This window comes from Malus sylvestris, chromosome 9, assembly GCF_916048215.2.
Source record: "Malus sylvestris chromosome 9, drMalSylv7.2, whole genome shotgun sequence".
In the NCBI taxonomy this organism is placed as follows: Eukaryota; Viridiplantae; Streptophyta; class Magnoliopsida; order Rosales; family Rosaceae; genus Malus; species Malus sylvestris.
The window spans coordinates 5488704-5510890 of NC_062268.1; the positions used below are offsets into that span (position 1 = coordinate 5488704).

The 22187-nt window shown below is 37.9% G+C and overlaps 3 protein-coding genes across 4 annotated transcripts; 1 reads left to right on the forward strand and 2 right to left on the reverse strand.

Annotated features, from left to right (window-relative positions):
- Positions 1-624: 624 nt before the first annotated feature.
- On the reverse strand, positions 625-3125 carry LOC126583013 (uncharacterized). Its single transcript, XM_050247306.1, has 6 exons — positions 2706-3125; positions 2252-2374; positions 1894-2082; positions 1697-1778; positions 1205-1269; positions 625-1088 (listed from the first exon to the last, which is right to left on the reverse strand). The coding sequence occupies exons 1-6, from the start codon at positions 2982-2984 to the stop codon at positions 792-794; spliced, it is 1035 nt and encodes a 344-aa protein (XP_050103263.1). The 5' UTR covers positions 2985-3125; the 3' UTR covers positions 625-791.
- A 3604-nt stretch (positions 3126-6729) lies between these two features.
- LOC126583014 (uncharacterized) lies at positions 6730-13997 on the reverse strand. Of its 2 annotated transcripts, none has more exons than XM_050247308.1 (15): positions 13468-13997; positions 13192-13318; positions 13011-13051; positions 12504-12597; positions 10726-11858; positions 10333-10464; positions 9933-10005; positions 9565-9604; positions 9411-9483; positions 9122-9187; positions 8918-8995; positions 8638-8804; positions 7870-7916; positions 7473-7692; positions 6730-7370 (listed from the first exon to the last, which is right to left on the reverse strand). In XM_050247308.1, the coding sequence occupies exons 1-15, from the start codon at positions 13878-13880 to the stop codon at positions 6910-6912; spliced, it is 3165 nt and encodes a 1054-aa protein (XP_050103265.1). In that variant the 5' UTR covers positions 13881-13997; the 3' UTR covers positions 6730-6909. The 2 variants fall into 2 exon arrangements, with proteins under 2 accessions (XP_050103265.1, XP_050103264.1); XM_050247307.1 differs by having other exon boundaries at positions 9411-9486.
- Positions 13998-16907: 2910 nt separating this feature from the next.
- Positions 16908-19518, forward strand: LOC126583017 (probable endo-1,3(4)-beta-glucanase ARB_01444). The gene has a single exon (XM_050247312.1). It carries the CDS (start codon positions 17154-17156, stop codon positions 19350-19352), a length of 2199 nt encoding a protein of 732 aa, XP_050103269.1. The 5' UTR covers positions 16908-17153; the 3' UTR covers positions 19353-19518.
- Positions 19519-22187: the final 2669 nt, after the last annotated feature.

Genomic DNA, 22187 nt, shown 5'->3' on the forward strand with positions numbered 1-22187 from the left:
TTTAGCAGCGCGCAAATTTAGTTCTACTAGTCCAAGTTTTTTTGTTAATCGAAGCTTATCTATTTCTTTCTTAGTACGGTTTTTTTGCAGTCAATTGCCCTTCTCGTTTTCATAAACAAAAAATAGACTACCATACACTCCCCTTGCCGGCTAGCTACCCTCACCTACCTCATCTATAGGCATTTCTATCCACCCGCGCGTCTCATGACTGTAATGGTTGGGGGTTGGCTCTGCTCGCTTGTTGTGCTGCGTGAGCCTCCATGGTAGCTTTGGCTGCCTTCTTTCTCTTTCGCTCTCTATTCGCTCGCTCTCTGCTTCCTCAGCTATGAAAGAAGACGCGCCTATCAATCCACAACGTCACAATGAATTTGTTGCATTACCGGGTTAATAAAATTTGCTGAATACTGGATTCAAAATTAGCAGATTAATATGCCTCAATTAGATTTCTACTGCTCTACATGTTTTGACGGTGATTTTGGTGTCCGCAAGAAAAATGAATGGAGTTAACGGAAAGGATCAAAATGTCATGCGAGAGTGAGTTTGAGGACTACGGAAAACAAAACAAAAAAGTTGAGGGACGAAAATAAAAGATCACTCCAAGAGAATTGAGTCTTACAAAATAACTAGTAAAACAAAGTAACTTTCTTTATTTATATACGTTCAATATTTGAAACAAAGAATATTTCATACAACAAAGTTCTTCACACCCCCTCTTTTACAATACAAGAGATATTGGGTTTAAGATACAAAGAGAATTTGGAAATATTAATAGCGTCTTCATGGAACACTCTTCAAAACGAGATCTTGATGAAGACCAAGATGTTCAAAGCTAAAATGTAAAGCACAAAACCCGACCTGAGCAGCATGAGCCTTTGCTGATTCTCTGCTCGGCCATCGGCATTTCTATGATGAGCGTCAAGGATATAATCAGACGAAGCAGGTCCTTTTCCTGATGCACTCCGTCCAAACCTATTTCTAGCAGTATTCATTTCTATGTTGCTACTTTCAAGATTTCTCCACAACGCATTCAATCTTTCTAGCTCCATCTCTTTCAAATGAATTTCATTGACCAGGCCTTCTGCTTGTGCCTATAAACACTCAGATAACAATGAACAAATTTTTTACCATGTATGAACAGAGAATAATACAAATGACACCTGAGAAATAATAAAATTCAAATATTACTGAAAAGTTACGGGGATACCTGTTTTGCTTCTAGCTGCTCAATTAGGCTGTGCAGTTGTTTATCCAAAATCTTCTCTCTTTGCACTGCACAAAATAAATTGCTTACAAATTAGTCATACAAACTAGAATGACTGATAGTTTACTTGCAAAATTCAGCCGAGAAGCGGTTAATGAGTTTATACAAGAGCCACATGCTGCACCATATGCACCACTGAGATTCCAAAAGGCAATATATGCACAACTAAGATTGACTTTTATAAAGTCGACCCAAAAACAGAAGTAAAGAACTCAACTAACCATAAATTTCTTACCCGTTCCCCATTTTCTTGTTCAACATTTTTCTGTTTCTAATTTTGTGTAAACCTTATTTGCTTGAATGTTCCTATGACCAACAATACATCTAAACAAAAAATAACTAAATGGCCATTGTAAATTGAAAGTATAAATGCATTCAAACAGCAAACAAACACTATATATAAAACAAATCAGATGATTAATGTACTATATCTACCTGGCGAAGGCTGACTCAATGCAATATCTTGAATTTCTGTCCATTTTTGCTCTAAATCTTTCACTACTGCTTCCATTGAACTCTGAGAGATCACAACATCTTTTCAGCAATCGAGATAAAATAAATCCAAATTACAAACGCATCTGCAATGAACGAAGATGAAACAACTGTAAGATCAAAAGGAAGATGAGACTGACCAGTTCTTTTTTCCTCTCCTCTAACTTTTCAATTACAGCCTTCTTTGAAGCTTCTATGTCATTTTCAGTTTCAACAGTCGTCTTTGGGTCACCAGTGGATTCATCTGATTGACCAGATCGACTGGCATCCAACGCAGTTTGTGCATTTTCAAGTTCATATCTCAAATTCTTTTCATTCTCGTCCAATTCCTGATAACAAGAATAAAAAAAAAAATCAGAAAAAGTGTGGTTTCCATTAACAAAAATACGATATTACTCAATGTCATCAGATACAAGATTATAATACATGTGTAGGCCTAGAATACATGATGAATAAGAGCATCGTGCAAAAATAAGTTGTGGGAAACTCAAGGCTCACCATTAGCTTCCTCTTAAGCAAATCCGCTTCTTGAATTTTCTCCTGTATTTTACTTTCACAATTCGATACTGCCCTTTCATATGCAGCATTCTCTTCCTGCAATGTCACCTCCCTCAACTGTGCCTGTTGACAAATACAAATCGGAACTATTAAGAAAGAAAACTAAAAGAGAAAAACAGCGCCTTTTCGATTACTCAAAACTTAAACTACACGACTGCCATAGCAAAAAATAAACAATCACATAAACCCAGATAAGAAAGTTTCAAAATTAGAAGAATATGTGCAACAATTCAAAGTTGTACACAAAAATTACAATCCAAACAAAAAACCCAGATACAAAAACCACCGAATTCGAATCAGAACATCCAAATTCAATAAGAATCATAACAAAAATCAACAACCCAGATAAGAAAAATCAATCGAAATTCGAGAACTAAAACGAACCGAGCCGGACCTGTTCGCGGGTGGTGGAATGGGCGTTCAATTGGAGAGCAAGGGCGGCGTTGGAAGCGAGGGAGTGGGCGTGAAGATCAGGGAGGCGCTGGGAGATGTCGGAAGGAGGGAGTCTGAGCCGGAGATCATGGATCGAACGGCTGAGAGAAGATGCTTTGCGATTCAAGTCCAGGACGTACTTCTGCTGCTCCTGAGTGAATATCAGTGGGATGTCTTCTTCGTTGTCTTGCCCTCCACCTCCTCCCACTACGTCTGCTGCCCATGCTAGCAGTCCTGCCATCTCTCTGGAATCTGGATGGCGAGGCAAGGCAGTACCGGGGATTCAGAACCGACCCGAAAACGAAGCGGGTTGGGAGCAATCCGGGTACTCAAGTTTCAGGTCGTCTGCACTTGTCTCGCCCCCGGATCTTATTTTTAATTTCCTTCTTTTATTTTTTTCAAGTGATTCTTTAATGTTTTTTTTCTTTTTTTTTACATTTCTAAAATATTACGGGAAATTCTTCATAATTCATCAAATCAGGGAATTCGTACAGTTAAAATTTGATCTAACAGTTGAAGTTATTATAACTTTTAAAGTAAGACCTTGTTTGTAATCGTTGGATTAATTTTCAATGGCACGGATTCCCTAATTTGATGGATTAGGAGGAAGGAATCTGAAGATGATCCATTTCCAATATTACGTATAGTTTTAACCTGTTATGGCAATGAGGTGGCAAATATGTCACCATGTAAGAGGGTCTTATTCATGTCTCGTCGGAGACTTGACAAATGTCATAATAGAACTGACGGAAAGTGACAAAGTGAGATAAAAATCGAGTTTTAGATATTAAGGGGTGTAATTTGCATTTCTAGACATTGATATTGAGTTCCAGAAGACGTTGCGAAACATAAGTGATAAGTTGTAATAAAAATAATGAATTTTTTTGTTTCAGAACTCTACGGGTGTCCAAAGCAAATAATTATTTTCCTTAAGAAATCACTGAGCCTTTTATGGTAACTTTATATAGGGTATGAGTCATTTGTAAAATTGATACACGTCCAGAAATGAAACTTGAGCTTACAAACAAGATCCACTTTGTTAGAGCAACTTCAGGCCCATTGGGTTTGAGAAAGCCCAATTGAATGGGCAAGGGCAAAACGGGCTTCTAGCTCGAACTTGCAATCGAGCCCGAGCCATCAGATTTTGTATTGTGCAGAGGCTCTAGTTCACGGCGACGGGAACTAAACTTAGATGAAAGAAGCGACCACACTGTTCTAGCTTAACTGATCTAACCCCAAACATAAAATGATTGAATTGAACTAACCAACTAATAAACTGTTAACGTACATATTATTCCTTTTTTTTCTTTTTCTTTTTGTGTGAAATGATATATTTTATTAGATTAGCGGTAAGATTAGTCATCAACTAGTTCGAACCCACGCCATCATGTAATGGCTTAAGGGCTCAATATTTTTCCACCACTGTGATAAATGACCACTTGCACATATTATTCATATTTTGATATCATTTTTTATAGAAAATTTGATGTTAACCCAATGTCATAAGCATCCATAGGAAAATATCAATGACAATTATTTGCTCATGAAGTTATTCATTTGCTATATAACACAGGTAAGTTTTTCAAGTTTCTTGTTTGTAAATAGAAGAGAGGTTGTAATGATGGGATTAGAAGTAATGGAATTTGAAAGTATTTGCTTAGCAATAATATATTTATATTCATTAGATAAACTGAGAAAAAAGAAGTCTGAAAATCTCATTGTAGTGTATAGCAAAGAATTTGTCGAACACATTTTGGTTGATGAGTGGTTGTCGTTCTTGGGGCACTTATTGTGTCTGATTGATTCGAAAATTTATGAGAAAATTGTAAGATGAAGACGAGATAGAAGAAGATAACCTGGATGAGATCACGAGGTGAAGAAGATATGAGAGAGTACAAATGAATGTGTAACTGAAAATAAATTTACTTATCATTTATTAAATGATTTTAAGCCCAAATTAACTCACATATTCGATAATAACACATAGCTTAACCTGTGACGAACTCAGATAAGCAGATTCTAGAACTGTCAATGCACAATGAAATCATGTCAAGTGTATAAGTTCAGGAGAGTCAGCTGTTTAAATCTTCCTAGGATTGACCAAACAAGATTTGGAGCCATATTGCTTGGAGGGCATCACTAAGTGGATATTGAGAAATGACAATCAATGTAACACCATTGAAAAAGCTCTAAGATATAAAAAATATGGACATCCAAAAAATCACAATAGTGCAAGAACAAACGAAAGCACTATAATCGACAAGACATCAAAAATATAAATACAGTTGTTCGTTATTGACTATAATTTTAATCCGAACAAACATAGGAATATATTTGATGTATAAGGTCTTTGAAAGGAAAATCATCTTTTGAATAACGGTATACGAATATATTATATTAGTTTCCTCCAATATCTTAATTTATTCTAATCGCAGCATTTTTGAAACATTTGTAACATGTATTGGCTATTACGATAAACTCCAACATATACATGTGCTCCAAGCCTCCAATACCAACCTCAACTACTAATCTAAATGTATGTTTCATGTTGTTACTAATTTCTCATACAAATGTCGCCTCAACATCATCCTTGTGATATGATGTTCAAATAACATGATCTTAATAATTTCACATGACGGAGCAAGTCGCGCACCACCACCAAAATTTACTTTCCTTCAAATATAAAACAAACAAAAACAAAAAACAAAAAAGAGCATAAAACACATTATTTAAAAGAAAGCAAATTTTGATGATGGTGCGCCAGCCTCAACATCTTCCACTCACTTCCAGTGGCAGATCCATAAATTTTTTCACGAGTGCGCTATGTACACAAAAAAGGCAGAAGCAATGTGTTTTCACAGTGTTGAGTGTGAACATATCGAAGAAAAAAAAATCTTATATGTGTTATAAATAATTGGGTTATTTTTTTGTCGATACGTATTATGATAGAACTTCAACTTTTTCAGCTACATTGATAGGGTTAACGTATGGAGATGACTATCTTATTGGCACCGGATCAATGCATGCGGCATTGGAAATTCATGCAGCGAAAGTTTGGTGGCACGTAAAAGAGAAGGAGAAAATGTACGAGGGAGATTTCACTAGGATTAATAGAGTGGTGGGAGTTCTGCGGGCAAACAAGAGGGACAGCGGATTGGAGAGAGTGTCGGCTTGCAATTCAGGTCTTGCCTATATTACCGATCACCGGAGCTTTGTTTTCCGATGTTGGATTTGTTAGGGAGCTTGTAGGGTGGACGTAATAAATATAGACAAATTTGTGTACCATTGATAAGGTGTCATTATAGACAAATTTTTGTCATAAGATCTTCTTTTTTCTGTCTGATGTCATGAAAGGAATTGAACATAAAGCTCTAATGTCTTTATGTACTAATGGAGAGATTTTATTTTTTTTTTGTAACCAATGCACAATCTTAGTGACGTCACTCGTTAAATGAATGTTTGTTACTTGTTTAAAAATTGATGAATGCTAGCTACATTCTCTATTTACCTTCTCCATATAATAAATGGGCAAATAAGATAGAATAAATGGCAAGATAATTAGCATTCCTTTATCCAATAAATGACTGCCAATTGGCCTGTTTGCTAATTGGGTGAAAATACCTTCTTTGTCAATTAAAAGAGTGAAAATACCAAATGAATCCGTCAACGAAACTAAAGAAAAATAACCAAAATAAAAGTTTTAGGCAATATGGTAAATTAAACACAATAATTTTACCTTTTTTTTTTCAAAGCCTCACAAGCGAGGTAACAATATCAGTTACCCCCATTTTCTCCTTCACGTTTTTCTCCCAAATAAAAATAAACTTCTATTGACGAAATAGTTATCCAAAATCAAGACTAAAATGTCAACTATTAGTTATCATGCACGGAACTAAAATATTAGTTTCATAACGAAAACTCTGACTAATTAAAATTGCCTGTACCAACTCTTAGCGTAATGATATTTTTCTTTTCGATGTTGAAAGAGCTCCCCAAGTTTGAATTTCTTATTCCAACGAGAAATCTGCTTTGCAGCGAACATTTGGGGATCGATGGTAAAAGCACCATTCGAAGAAATGGCATTAACTACCTCAAAAATTCATAGATTAATTTCGTTCTCTCCTTTCCTTTTTACAGACAAAACTATATACAAGAAACATGGCTTCTCATCTCTTTGCTGCCCACGCCCTATCGACGTCGGACAAAACTATCTCTTGACACCGAATAATTCCGGCTGCCCCTCCATAACACAGCCATCTCTCACTACCCTTGTTCATGTTCCATCTCACTCTATGCATTGCTACTGTCTTGTCAGGAAAAACTTCTGGCTCTTTCACGGTTTCTTCTTCTCGATTAGTCGGCTCTTCATCCATGCATACCAATGCTTGGTCATCATCCGCATTTTTCTTAGTGGACTTTGATTTCTTTGTTTTTTTGCCGTCGAGAGAAGCCGCCCCAGTTTCTTCTTCCTGTGCAGCAGTCGGCTCTTCATCTATGCATACCAATGCCTGGTCATCATCTGGCTTTTTCGTACTGGACTTGGATTTCTGTGTTTTTTTGCTTTTGAGAGGTGCCACTTCTCCCCCACCTTCCAATTCAATACCTGGATCATCACCGTAACAAAGAGCTGCGACAAAGAGACAATTTGATGAACATTTCCAAAAGATGGAACTACGAACATAGGGGATTAAAGAGAACGTCGAGGGTTCCGTAATTGACTAAGCTTTACCTAAACTTTGATCTTCAGATGTGTTATCTTTTGCCATCTTATCATTAGTAGTTTTCACTTTGTTTGACTCGGCATTGTTACGTGCTACCTTCAGTGGGAAAGGGGAATTTGATACTGGAGTATTGATGATTACAGCAGATTCCTCCATTGTCAATGACACACACAGAAAATGTGGGGCTCGGTTTCGTCGAGGATCTTTCTCCAGAGATTTAGTTGTAAGCTGATGATATGAAAATAAAAACAAAAAATTTACCGCAGGTCTGATGTTACTAAAAATTTTAGACACACTCAAATAGCGTCTATAACTCAAGAATTTACCTCCACGACTGAAAAGTGTCTACAAGAAAGATAAAATACGTCTGATATAGGGATATCAATGGAAGAAGTTGAAACTCACCTGGAAGCGAAGAACAGTTCCGTCTGCACCACAATATGCAACCATACCTGAGATTTGAAAGGGGAGTTCTCCAATTAGAAGATTTCAAAAAAAGCTGGAATCAGAAGTTACACAGAAGTATAGGACAAAGTAGATTAATCATGAAATCACACCGCTGTAAATGTCAATCCAGACAACTCTTCCTGTTCACAAAGTTTATTTAAAAAAAAATAGCAATGCACAGCCACAGATATATGAGTAGCATGCTCGCTGTGTGAAATTTATGGTCAATGACAATGATTTAAAATTCTTGGCAGACAGGAGGCTAAGCATCAAGGGAGAATAGGAATTTCAGACACAGAAACACTTCCCCAAAAAAATTAAGAATTCGATAGCCAACGCTTATGCAGTTTCAATTGCGTGAGGAATAGGTCCAAACAAGGAAAAATAGAAGAAATGAGCGGATAATACATAGTATCTATCTACTTATGTACTGTATGCTTATGTAAATTCAGCAGTCAATGAGACTATTGAACCTCAGAGATCCAGGTACCATATATAAATTTCCTTTTCTTTTCCTTAAAAAGAAAAATAAGGCCATTTTTCGTTTTGAGTATGCTTCTCTCAGTGCACTGACCTTAGCACCAGGTTGCAGACGGTAGAGCCATTTGCCATTAGGCCATACTGATATGTACCCATAAGGTCAACTCTGATATAATCAATATACATATACGCACACATTTGTAATCAACTGAAATACCGTTCCAGATAGAAAAGCACTAGGAAGACCTGTTAATTGCGAGGCATGAACACTCCAGATAGCAAAAGGCAAACAGCTGAGATTATGCAGGCCAGGTTGTTTTGTCCCAACCCTTCCTGTTACAGGGTCATCGGATGCAGCCTTCACCAAGCTGATAGCTTTCATTGTTCCATCATCAAAGGATAAAAGAACACACCTAAAAAAAACAAAACACAACACCCACTAAAACTGAAAAGTATATAATACATGTGTACATATGCACACCAACCAGATAGTTACACTTATGTTTCACACCAAGACTGTGAGTACCTTGGATCTGGAAGCCAATTCAGACTATATATGAACCTTGGTAAATGATCGAGGTCCCACAACGGACGAAATGGATCACTGCAAAACCAAAAGTTATGCATTACTATGAAATGCAATTTACACTAAAAACCACAAGCATTTAACAAACAGTAAAGGAGGAGAAACTACACATGAGTGTAATAAAAAACAAGCCATGATACTTACCGCAGGTCCCAAAATTTTAGGCCTCCATGTCCACCAGTAGCTATAAGATGGGCACCCTCTGAATTGCTGAAATTCACAAACAGTTGCATTTCACATATCTGAACGAATAAATATAAAATTGATAACATAAATAAATAAGAGCCTGAAATAGCAATCTCTATGCCTATATCATAATTTAGTGACATTCAAGACAACCCTTACAACACACATAGCCCCACAGAACTTCAAAAGAAGACCGTAAAGTACCACATAAAGAAGTAAATACAAATTGATTTCCAACATAGCTAACCTTTCAGCCGGGGCCCAAGCAAGTGCCCTAATTGGATTTGTATCTGCACTGAAGCAAAGTAAAGGCCTTGTATCTGCTGAGCACAAGTGGAGAATTGAAGCCAACATTCTTAGTTTACTTATTAGTAAAGTTAAAAGTCACATGTTAGCCATACCTTGAGATGCATTACTTGCTGAAAACTTCCATAAAGCAACCTGAACACATCGAAAACTTCTTTTAGTTATATTATCAAGAAAAAAAAGAACAAGTAACTAAAGAAAGAGACTCCTTCCAGCTGGACGCTGAGTGGGATGGAGGAGATGGAACTAGCAAATTCAAAAACAAATACACAAAATGTTTAGCATGTATCCTTCTATCAGAATGCAGAATAACCACAAGGTTGCCCATTGAGTACTTATCCTTCTATGGAAACCCTTCATCAGTTAACATGAATTCTTATTTGAAACCATGCAAAAGCAAGATAAAAGTCTACAAGGAAAATATATTAAAGAAACATTAAAGAATGAGGTGCAAGAAAATCACCGTTCCATCATGGCATCCAACAAGTAGGTAATCATAAGGTGGTGAAGGTGACCATTCCACAGTAAGAGGGATGCTGTTCAACAAAGCAATGGATTTAAAATTTCCAGTTAATCATATACGTCACATAACATGGTCAAGTGAGACATCTGAATGCGGTGAGAAACCCATGCATATTATACAAGATTATGCAGCAAATGAATTCAGTGCACAAACCAAATGAAATAGTTATCCACTGATGATATAGCCTATGGGAATCTCATACATCAATCAAAATAAGCCGGGGAAATTCTGATATGATTTTATTGTTGTCAAAAACTTGGAAATGATGCTCTAAATTACATGGCAATCTAAGAAAACTTCCAAACTATTATAAAAAATGAGGAATATACTTCCAATGTACCTCTTTTCACCACCACACTTCAACATTGAGCATCTGAAAACTGGTGCTAATTTTACAAAGCGAGGATCAGTGCCCTCACCACATGAAGAAGAATAAATAACTTCAATTGCACGAGGAAGAGGAACATCCCACCTGCATTTAAAAAGGTCCAGGATAAGTATGATGAGATAGCAGAACACAAAGTCATTTAGCTAGTCGAGGACTAATGTAAAAGGAAGAAACTGCAAATTGCATGTTGCATGTGCACTCAAATATTATCTTGACTGCAAATCTTTTGAGAAGAGATCTAATAGATATAGATATCAAGAGGTCAAAACAAAGAATAATGTTAAAGGACATAAAGTGTAAGAAACAAAAAGGAACCATTTATAAACAAGTAGGTTGATGCCATACACTTCCAGAGACCCATTTCCTGACAGCACAGCAAGATAGCCCATCCGATACTTGCTTTTGGAATCACGTTCATTAAGAGGACGCCATTTCACATCCCAAGCAACCTTTCCATGGTGAGCCAGGCATAATACAATTCGTGGCAATGCTACATCTGTCGGAACTGAACACCTGGTTGAGCCAGTTTCAGAGTAACCATTATTTTGAACATTTTTGCTTGTTTGAGGATCATGTCCAGAATTCTGCTGTGTGTGATGATCTGAAACAGGTGGTCCCTTCTCCCCATCTTGATTCAACAGTGGTGGGGATGTACAACTATTAAGAGGATCCTGTCCAGAATTCTGATGTGTATGATGATCAACAAGTGGTCCTTTCTCCCCATCTTGATTCAACAACGGTGGACATGTAATACTGTTATGAGGATCCTGTCCATAATTCTGCTGTGTATGATGATCTGAAACAAATGATCCTTTCTCCCCATCTTGATTTGACAACGGTGGACATGCATAACTGTTATTACTCCCTGCACTTTCCATATTATTCAATTTTCTCCTCTGAACATGTGATTTGCTAGCTGGATCAGATGCAGATGCTGCATGTTTGTAACTCTTTCGTTTTTTACCATGATCTTCTTGTACAACATGCACATGAGTATTTGCAGGAACACAATCCATAGAAGGCAACTCTAGTGATCCCTCTGGATATTCGATGGCAAGAACCTCAACATAATCATTGCTCTCATCCAAGTTGTCAACATAATCTTCTACTGCATACTTTTTAGGTCTTCCTCTAGGCCTCTTTGGTCGAGTTGATTTTTCTTCTGTGGCCTCTTTGTCAGCAGATTCTTCAATTGGCTTCTTTCTAGGTCTTCCTCTAGGCCTCTTTGGTTCAGTTGATTTTTCTTCTATTGGCTTCTTTCTAGGCCTCCCTAAAGGCTTCTTTGGTTCAGTTGAATTTTCCTGTCTAGCTCCACTGTTCTTACGGCCCTGCTTTTGCTTTTCCGCTATTGAATGTTCGTCTTCCTTATTTACACCAGCATTTAAAAGACACCATATCTGAATGGCACCTCTCCCAGTCAGTGGCTCGCCTAATTTGTGATAAGAAGATCCAGGAGGATGAGCAGCTACGGCAATAAACTGCAAAGTATGGTGATGATAACGTTGTCATAAAATAGAAGACGAGAACTACTTTAACATGATAAAAGTTCACTAACTTGTATAAACCTCACCAATTTTACAGATGTTACTGACAATAACACAAGAAGTAGCATAAATATTTGAAATCTAGTTGTATCTTTTCACAAAAAGGAAAACGAATTATCACTATGGTCCAACATCAAAGTTAGACAACTATTGCCAAATGTATGTGTATGTGCAAACTTACTAGCATTATTATTAAAATAATGTGAATTTAATGACGTAAACATAAGAATCTGAACCCCAAGAAAGCAAGAAGATGGAAAACCATACTAAGAACCACCTAAAAGGAGACTTCTCGTCCATTTGAGAGAAAACTAGTCAAGGGAAGTTTCTTACATTGCTCAAAACTAATATTTCAGAGTTCACTATTTAAGGCCCTTAACATTCTCAAGGAATCTGTTGAAGTAGCTAACCACTAATGATCAAGAATGTTAAAGTCAAATATTACAAAAATAACTTCGTAAATAGCAAAAGTTATCATATCACATTTCCTTCTATGAGAAGTAGCGAAAGTTGTAGACCCTTAAATTAATAGACTTTGACAAGAATGAAAGAAGGAAGGGCCTCAAAAAGATCATGTACCTCGCATTTTGGATGACCATCGCTACTTTGATGAACTCTAGGACACCAATCTAACGCCCAAACAGGCCCTCCAACATACATCAAAAAGTCTTGGCTGCAAAAATGTATAAAGGACATTTGGAGATATATATCAGTGCTTGTTTAGGTGGCAGCAAAAATCCAATATACAAGACTAACATCAAGTTTAAATTTGAATTTTTTGGTCAACAAAAGCAACAATCTCCGAGAAATTTGATAAGTAGAATAGTGAATGAAATGCAAAAACACAAGCACGAAACAACTAAGGGCTCGTTTGGATGTGCTTTTAAAATGACTGAAAGCGCTTTTAGAGAAAATATTTTTGAGTTCCAAAAGCACTTAGTGTTTTTCCAAGATTTACTTGCATTTTTACTAAAGATTGGTTCTAAAAACATTTTTACCAAAAGCGCTTTCAGTTATTTAAGAAGTACATCCAAACGAGCTCTAAATCATCACAAAATGCCTCATTGCTAATGCCAATTCACGTACCTCAACTCCGGAGATTGTGCGACCCCAGAAAGTGCCTCGTTCTGCATTAACATGTAAACCGCAAATTAGATCAAATGCCAACTTTGTTTCCTCATATGATAATGAGAGACATCACTACAGCTCATCCTTTGCAAAACTATTACAGGCAAACCGACCATAAATTCAAATTCGAATATATAACCTTAGGAACTGTTGCAGAAGAAAATTGCCGCAAGTTTATCCCACCGACGACATCCTCCCCCTCAGGACTTCCAACTCCACAAGCAAATCGAACATCTCGAGGTTCGTACTTAAAATCTGCCCATTCCCTTCAACAAAAACGTTTCTTTGCAATCATCAGAACAAGAAAAAAAAACGTTTCTTTACAATGAACAAACAAAACAAGAAAAAAAACGTTTCTTTACAAAATTGAGCAACAAAAACACTATGAATAGATAGGGATTTAATTTGTTATTACCTTAGAAAAGTAATTGAGGACGATAAGGGTTGAATCTCGCCGTCTTCGACGCCGCGATCCTCCTCCGCCTCGCCGCAGAGTTTGGCAATGGTGTCCATAACTCTGAAGTGATTCTCCACCGAGTCGTCGAACATCGAAACTCTAACCGTAGACCCATTCCTCGAGCCTTCTTCCCCAATTCGAACTGGCTCCGCCTCAATTCGAACTCCCTCCGGCTCAACTCCAACAGGCTCCGGCTCAATTCGAACAGGCTCCGGCTCGATTCGAACTGGCTCCGGCTCTGGGTTCTGCTGATTGGATGTTGTTGCTGGTTGGGATTTTCGCTTGGTCTTGGTTGTTTTCCCGCGTTTTGGAGCCAATAGCACCGCAAGTGGAGGTTCAACTTCCACCTCCTCCTCCACTGCATTATTCATGCCTCGCCGCCGAGTTTTCGAATTCGAATATTCTGCTTTTTTCTTTTCTCTTGGTTTGGAGTGTAGGCTTCGAACCCTCGCACTGGTAGTCGTCGATTGTTAATGCTACGCCGGACTCTCAATCCACGTATGCCTCTTCTTTTAAAAATTAATTGGAATTGAATTCCATCCGAATCTATTTTGTGGAGATCCTATTGATCCTTATGTCTTAATTATTCATCGTATATTGTGCAGTTATAAATCATTTGACTTTTTTATTTAAAATGAAACACAAATAGTATATGATAAGAAACTAATCGCACGATGTACGTTGAACGGTTAAAATGTGAAAATTCCTAAGATTTTCACGAAATAGATTTGGAGAGAAAGGAACGGATCCCTCCTGAGCTTAGGAGGCCTCCTGAGCAAATCACACAGGTCGTTGGATTTTGATCCGACGGCTACAAACATGAGGCCCCTCTAAAAGTTATAATAATTATAGCCATCGGATCAAAATTCAACCGTCTGTGTGATTTGCTCAAAAGGCTCAGCCTCCTAGGCTCATGAGGGGATCCGTTCCCTTGAGAGAATCCGCTTCCAATTTAATTCCACAGGCGAGTCCAGCCACTAACACAATAAAAAAATAAAAAATACAATTAAACCAAGACCATCTCATGAGAGTTTGTCTTGTAAGTACTGGTTTGGTACTGAGGTGTTTTTATAAAAAGTGGGTATCAAAAAAAAGCTGAGCTCAAAAAGGTGTTTGGTAAACACTTAAAAACAGCTTATTTTCATAGCTTTAGGTGAAAAAAAGTTGAAAACGTGAAGCAGTAAAAATTAGCTTATTCTCACAGTACAACAGAAGCAGTTTTTTTTCAAAGCACAACAATACCAAACCAGCCCTAAGAAAGGTTTCTGGACCTTTGCGTGTTTTGAGAATTGAACCGAAAACGAACCGGGTTGGGAGTAGTTTGCCAATTATAAACAATAGTGGAAAGATGATGAGTCTTTGCATGAATATGAGTTCAATCTCTAATATTTAATCTAACAAAAATCTAATCTTAAAAATAAAAAATAAAAAAAGTAGTTTGTCAATTTCTGGATAGCTTCAAATTTGGGTTTTCTTGACTCATACTTCTGATTTTTAATCATTTAATGAAAAATATATCAAGTCATTTGTCACACCTTTGCTTTCATTATCTAGAATATAATTATGTATTTTGTACCTTATCTTTCCTTTATAGGCCGTCGGACTTGAAAGTTGAAACTATGAGTCTAAGGCCATCTCCAACCGATGGTTGCCCAGATGGCTCGTTTTAGCCCTCTGGCCCTTCAAGATTATTCAAGATATTAATATTTTAATGAACAGTGCATGGTCATATTTGCCTCTGTCTCAAACCGAGGTCCAGAGGGCCAGAAGGCTCGTTTTAGACCTTTCACAAAAAACCGTCTTCAACCGAGGGCCAAAGGGCCATAGGGTCAAACATAATTTATTATTTAAAAATGTTGTTTAAGTTTCATGTTGTATAATTTTTATGTTGGTTAATGTTATTTAATGTTGTTTCATATTGTTTAATGTTGTTTCATGTTACTTAATTTAATTTAATGTTGTATAATGGCTTAGGAATTTATAGGAAAAAAATAGAATTTTAAAAAAAATATGAAACAAATTTTGTGACATAGAAGTTATAGGAAAAAAATGGAATTTAAAAAAAAAATATGAAACAAATTTTGTGAAATAGAAGTTATAGGAAAAAATAGAAGTTATATGAAAATTCCCGAGCCCTCTGGCCTAACCCTCGGTTAGAGACGGTTTTAGGGCTATTTTCGGCCCTCTGGACCCTTCGGTTGGAGATGGCCTAATCACTATGTTATTATAATTTTTTTTTCTTGAACGGGAATGAGTTCGGAATGAGTTAGTCATAATAATTTTGTTTGAATTTGTCTTTGGTAAGCCAAAATCTCATTTTGATTAGACAATATTACTTTAGTTTAGTTGTATTTCTTTTATCCGAATTTATACTCTTTGATAATTTGATTGACAGAGAAAAGCGAGTGATTTTTGCATACAATTTTTTTTTCACCTTTATCAATCTTTGAGTTCAATGGCTAGAAAAAAGATAAGATTTTGCAAAAAGTGAGAGAATGTGTGCTGAAATTATTTTTCAAACATTCTTAATGTAACTAAACCACGTAAGATTGTCGTGTTCTTATTTGCCACTCTCGTGCAAGGCAGCTTAGACACTTGATCATCTTCAAGAACAGAGTCAGAAATTTCTTCTAATGGGGCAACAAAAAACAATTAAGAAAACATTATTATAGTATGGTTATACGCAATATGATATTAAAGATGGTTTCAAATGATGATGTATCACAATTCTAATGTTACAAAAATTTCAATATAGTAGTGGAAAGTGGCAAAGTGATGAGAAAAATATAAGTACATGATAGGCGGGAGAGAGTTTTTTCGGTTTGAATATATGACAGAACAAGAGCACTATTGCTCATATAATATTTGATATGAAGTATAAGTAGAATGAATATGTGTTGGATATTATATACATATATTTTCTTTAAAGATAATCCATGTATATTATATAATTGTAGTATGCAACTAAACAAACGAATTACTTGAGTGAGAGCATCTACCCTGTGTGAGCCTTCATTGGCTCTATCCATGATCGTCTTTTTCGCGAATTAACGTGACGGTACATTTAGTTTTGTTACCCAAGAAAATAAAAAAGAGAACATTCTTTTCACTTTTGAATTACAATTTTCGGAGTTATGCAAAGTTTACAACAAACAAAAATCGAGGCTCAAAACCACCCAACAAGTCATATATTTGCTTGCCTATGAAGTATTCTGAAATCCTATATTTATTTTGGGTATCCCTTCCTTCAAATCAAAGTACATTTGGATATCTTGCAATCCTCCCAAGTCCCCCATCCGGATTCCAAATTTCCCAATATATTTAAAGTTCTTCCTTCTTGTTTGGTAACTAACTGCTAGGAAAAAACCCCACCATTTCCTCCTACCTTCCTCCTCTTGGCTCCTACCCAATTCCCACCAAATCATCCAAAATCCTTTTATTTTCTTGTAATTCTTTAATTCAAAGGATTTTTCGATCTAATCTATATTGTCGGCATAGTGATCTAAACTTTGGTTATAAATGAACACACATGCTACAGTCAACTTAACTTCACTCAGGTTTGCGTTATTATCGACATTTTTAATTTAAAATTTATTTCTTACGCGTTCATCATTTAAATCTTTAACTTACTATCATACCATACAATGTTGAAAAAAGTGAAAAGGAAAGTCAAAACCTTGGTAAAACCCAAGAAAAATCCCTATAAACCACCACCCCCTCCATCTTCATTTCCATCATTACCACCTCCGGAAGAAGAATCCCAAACCATGTCGCCACCGCCGCAACAAACTTTCCGGCCACCCGCCACCACCGACCCATTCCTCTTTCCCCAAACCCAATCCACCGTCCTCCCCGACCCGTCAAACTTCTTCTCCCCAAACCTCCTCTCATCCCCTCTCCCCACCAACTCTTTCTTCCAAAATTTCGTCCTTAAAAACGGCGACCAACCCGAATACTTCCACCCCTACGCCGTCAAATCCTCCTCCGCCGCCCTAACCATCTCGTACCCATCTCGCTTCTCCACCTCCGCCTTCATATACCAAATCTTCATCGCCGATCTCACCATCTCCGCCACTCAAAACCCCGGTTCCCCACAACCCCACAAAATCTCCTCCTTCAACGACCTCAGCGTCACATTGGATTTCCCCTCCTCCAACCTCAGCTTCTTCCTCGTCCGCGGCAGCCCATTCATCACCTGCTCTGTTTCCAACTCGACCTCTCTTTCAATCTCCACCATCCACGCAATCCTCTCGTGTTCATCAAACGGCTCAAAGACCAAATACACCATCAAGCTCAATAGCAATCAGACATGGCTTGTATACACTTCTTCCCCGATCGATTTGACAACCAGCGGCCTGTCACTGATCACCTCCAATGGGTTTTCTGGTATTGTTCGGATTGCGATATTGCCCAATTCGGATCCGAAATTTGAGGCGATCCTCGACCGGTTCAGCTCTTGCTACCCGGTTTCCGGCGAAGCGGTTTTCACTAAGCCGTTTGCTTTGGAGTACAAATGGGAGAAAAAAGGATGGGGCGAATTGCTCATGCTTGCTCATCCTCTGCACCTCCAGCTTCTCTCCAGCGAGGATTCTGACGTTACCGTTTTGGAGGATTTCAAGTTCAAGAGCATTGATGGGGATCTTGTTGGCGTTGTTGGCGATTCGTGGGCGCTGAAACCCGACCCTGTTTCGATCACCTGGCATTCGAGTCGAGGTGTTGGAGAAGATTCGTATGCTGAAGTTGTTTCTGCACTAGTTAAGGATGTAGGGGAGCTGAATTCGAGTGGGATAGCTACAACATCTTCGTACTTTTATGGAAAATTGATAGCAAGGGCGGCAAGGCTGGCTTTGATCGCAGAGGAGGTGGCTTATCTCGATGTGATTCCGACGATTAGGAAGTTCTTGAAGGAAACGATTGAGCCGTGGCTGGTTGGAACTTTCGGGGGGAATGGTTTCTTGTATGACAAGAAATGGGGTGGCATTGTCACGAAACAAGGAGCAACCGATTCTGGTGCAGATTTTGGGTTTGGAATTTATAATGATCACCATTATCATCTGGGGTACTTTGTTTATGGGATTTCAGTGCTTGTGAAAATTGATCCTGCTTGGGGGAGGAAGTATCGGGCTCAAGCTTATTCGCTTGCTGCTGATTATTTGACGGTAGGCAGGCGATCACATTCGCATTATCCACGCTTACGGTGCTTTGATTTTTACAAATTACACTCGTGGGCAGGCGGGTTAACTGAGTTTGCAGATGGTCGTAATCAGGAGAGCACGAGTGAGGCAGTGAATGCCTACTATTCAGCTGCATTGTTGGGATTAGCTTATGGAGACACCCATCTTGTGGCCACAGGATCAATTCTTGCAGCTTTGGAGATTCGGGCAGCGCAAATGTGGTGGCACGTAAAAGAGGGGGGTAACATGTATGAGGAGGATTTCACAAGGGAAAATCGCTTGGTTGGAGTTTTATGGAATAACAAGAGGGACAGCGGACTTTGGTTCGCTCCTCCGGAGTGGAAAGAGTGCAGGCTTGGAATTCAGTTGCTACCGCTATTGCCGATCACTGAGGCCTTGTTTTCAGATGTTGGCTTTGTTAGGGATCTTGTGAAGTGGACACTACCGGCTTTGAGTAGGGAGGGAGTAGGAGAAGGATGGAAAGGATTTGTCTATTCCTTGGAAGGGATTTATGACAAAGAAGGCGCTTTGGGGAAGATAAGGAACTTGAATGGTTACGATGATGGTAACTCGCTTACGAATCTTTTGTGGTGGATCCACAGCAGAGGAGAGGAAGCAGCGGAATTCGGACTTGGACATAACATTTGCTGGTCTAGGCACTATCATTAAATTTGGTTGCATTACAATTTGTGATTGTGATTTCCTTCTCTGTTGTATTTACTGTTGTGTTTCGATTGACATACATCTGTTTTTTCTACTGAATTATAAGCTTTCTATCTATTTCGATCCCGTTGTATTTACCTGTTGTTGTTGAAACCATATATCATATTTTTGATGACTTTAATGTCAAGAAACATTGACGCGACAAGGGGAGTCGAATTCTAAAATTTTGAAGATCGAGAACTACAAGGTTTTTTCTTTCACAGCATGAACAGAACCGAACACAAAAGCCAATAGAAACTCACAGAACCTGAACAAGGTCTCGGATGAGAATCGCCCTACAAACGCCACCCTAACCCATTATTCGCCGCTATATACTCGATTACATAGATGAGCAGTAGGGTTAATTAAATGCCTGACAAGAATCAAGACCTTATTAAGAGAAAAATTGCATACCACTAAAAAAAAGAACCAGAACTCTTCACTCTGTGATAAGTCATCTTCCGAATCTTGATCATCTTCCGAATCTGGGTCATCTTCCGAATCTGAGTCATCTTCTGAATCTTGGTCCTCCTCCATGATTCCTAACACTGCTATTGTTGAAGTATAAGCATTGCTGCAGGTCCTAATCCCAGAGAAGTTTAAAGAATCCAAGTGTAGTGTTCTGGTTTAACACCGCTTTGTAGCCGCGAATCCAATGAGATCCATGGAGCAACGAACTCCATTTTCATCCTTGTGCATTCTCTGAAATCCTAGCTTCATCTTCCTTTCAATCTCTCGTTGAAAACCTAAACAAATCTTCACCGAAATTCACGGTGTTTGTCAGTGAATCCCACTTTGGAGAAATAACGGACTCATATGTGCTAATAAATAATTGTTGAATTATTTCTTATATTTTCAATCGGTTTTATGGTAGAACCAGAGCATTGAAACAAAAATTGCCGGCAATTGGAAAATTAAAAAGCTCCGGAAGAAGCTGTATAGACACCACATGAAAAGAAACGCCAAACATGGCTTCTATATATATATATATGTCTGCTCACCAATCAGTTAAATATCAGAGTCTGCAACAAATAAGACTAACAAATAATAAAAATATTATTAAACAAACGAAAATGCCGAAACGGCTACAAAACCCTAAGAGACTACATTGTGGCTAACTTGTTCTCTAATGAATAACAAAGCATCATATTTATAATAAACTAACTCTAATCTTTAACAAAACCTAATTCTAATGGACTAAACCCATAAAACCAAACATTCAAATAAACCAAAATACTAATATTTTTCAACCCCCCGGTCAAACTCGTGGCGGTACACGACATGAGTTTGCCAACAAGCAGATATGGATGCAAGCCTCCAAATTCCAATGCCAATGACGATGCCAATACCAATGCCGATGTCAATTTCCGAACAAAAAAACAAAACAGACTTGCGGATACTCCTGCAGGCTACGACGTTTAAAGGTGCAGAAGCAGAGTCACGGGACAAAAAACGAACGAACGATTTTTTTCTTCTTGCAAACAATCAATACCAACTAACAATCTGAACATGAACGACAACAGAAACGAGCAAACAGATACCAAATCGAACCAGATTAAATCCTGAAGGATCAAACTTGCTCTGATACCAGGTTAAATATCAGAGTGTGCAACGAACAAGACTAACAAATAATAAGAATATTATTAAACAAACGAGAATGCCGAAATGGCTACAAAACCCTAAGAAACTACATTGTGATTAACTTGTTTTCTAATGAATAACAAAGCACCCTATTTATAACTAACCCTAATCTCTAACAAAACCTAATTTTAACGGGCTAAGCCCATAAAACCAAACATTCAAATAAACCAAAATACTAATATTTTCCAACACAATCAACTTGAAACTTACCAGCGACACAAACTCGTAACTTCTGGTGGGTTTTCTGGGATCATCCGGATTGCTACGTTGCCGGGTTCTAATCCAAAATCCGAGTCATTTCTGGACAAGTTCAGTTCTTGCTACCCGGTTTCCGGCGATGGAGCTTTCACAAAATAGTTTTGTTTGGAGTATAAGTGGGAAAAGAAGGGGTGTGGGGATTTGATAATATGCTTGCTCATACCCTCCACCTGCAGCTTCTCTCTGTTGATGAAAGTACTGCAACTGGTTTGAATGATTTGAAGTACAAAAGCATTGATGGTTATCTTCTAGGCGTTGTCGGCAATTCGTGGGTTTTGAATCCAAGCCCTTTTTGGATCACTTGGCATTCAATCAGAGGTGTCAATGAGGATTCGTATACCGAAATCATTTCTGCACAATGTAAAGATGTTAGAGAAAAATCCCAAATTTTGGCACGAACAAGCCAAGGGACACACGAACATCCTCCAATTAGAATCACTCCAAAATTCGTCCATTTGGCAACTTTTTGCTCAAGAAGAAGTCGAATGTCCTACATTGAAAATATAAAATAAAGTATCAAAATTCTACTAAAACATACTAAGAACGGGGTAAAATATATTATATGAAATTGACTCATCAGTTAGCTCTCTCAATTCAACTAGGGTACTTTGTTTATGCCATTTCGGTGCTCGCAAAGATTGATCCAGAATGGGGAGTAAGTATAGACCTCAAGCTTATTCAATGGCGATGGATTTCATTAACTTGGGAAGCAAGCAATCAAGCTCAAATTATCCACGTTTGAGACGCTTAGATATGTTTACGTTACACTCGTGGGCAGGAGGGGTTAACTGAATTCTGGGACGGGCGTAATCAAGAGAGCACAAGCGAGGCACTGAATGCGTACTACTCAGCTGCATTTATGGGTTTAACGTATGGAGATGACGATCTTGTTGCCACAGGATC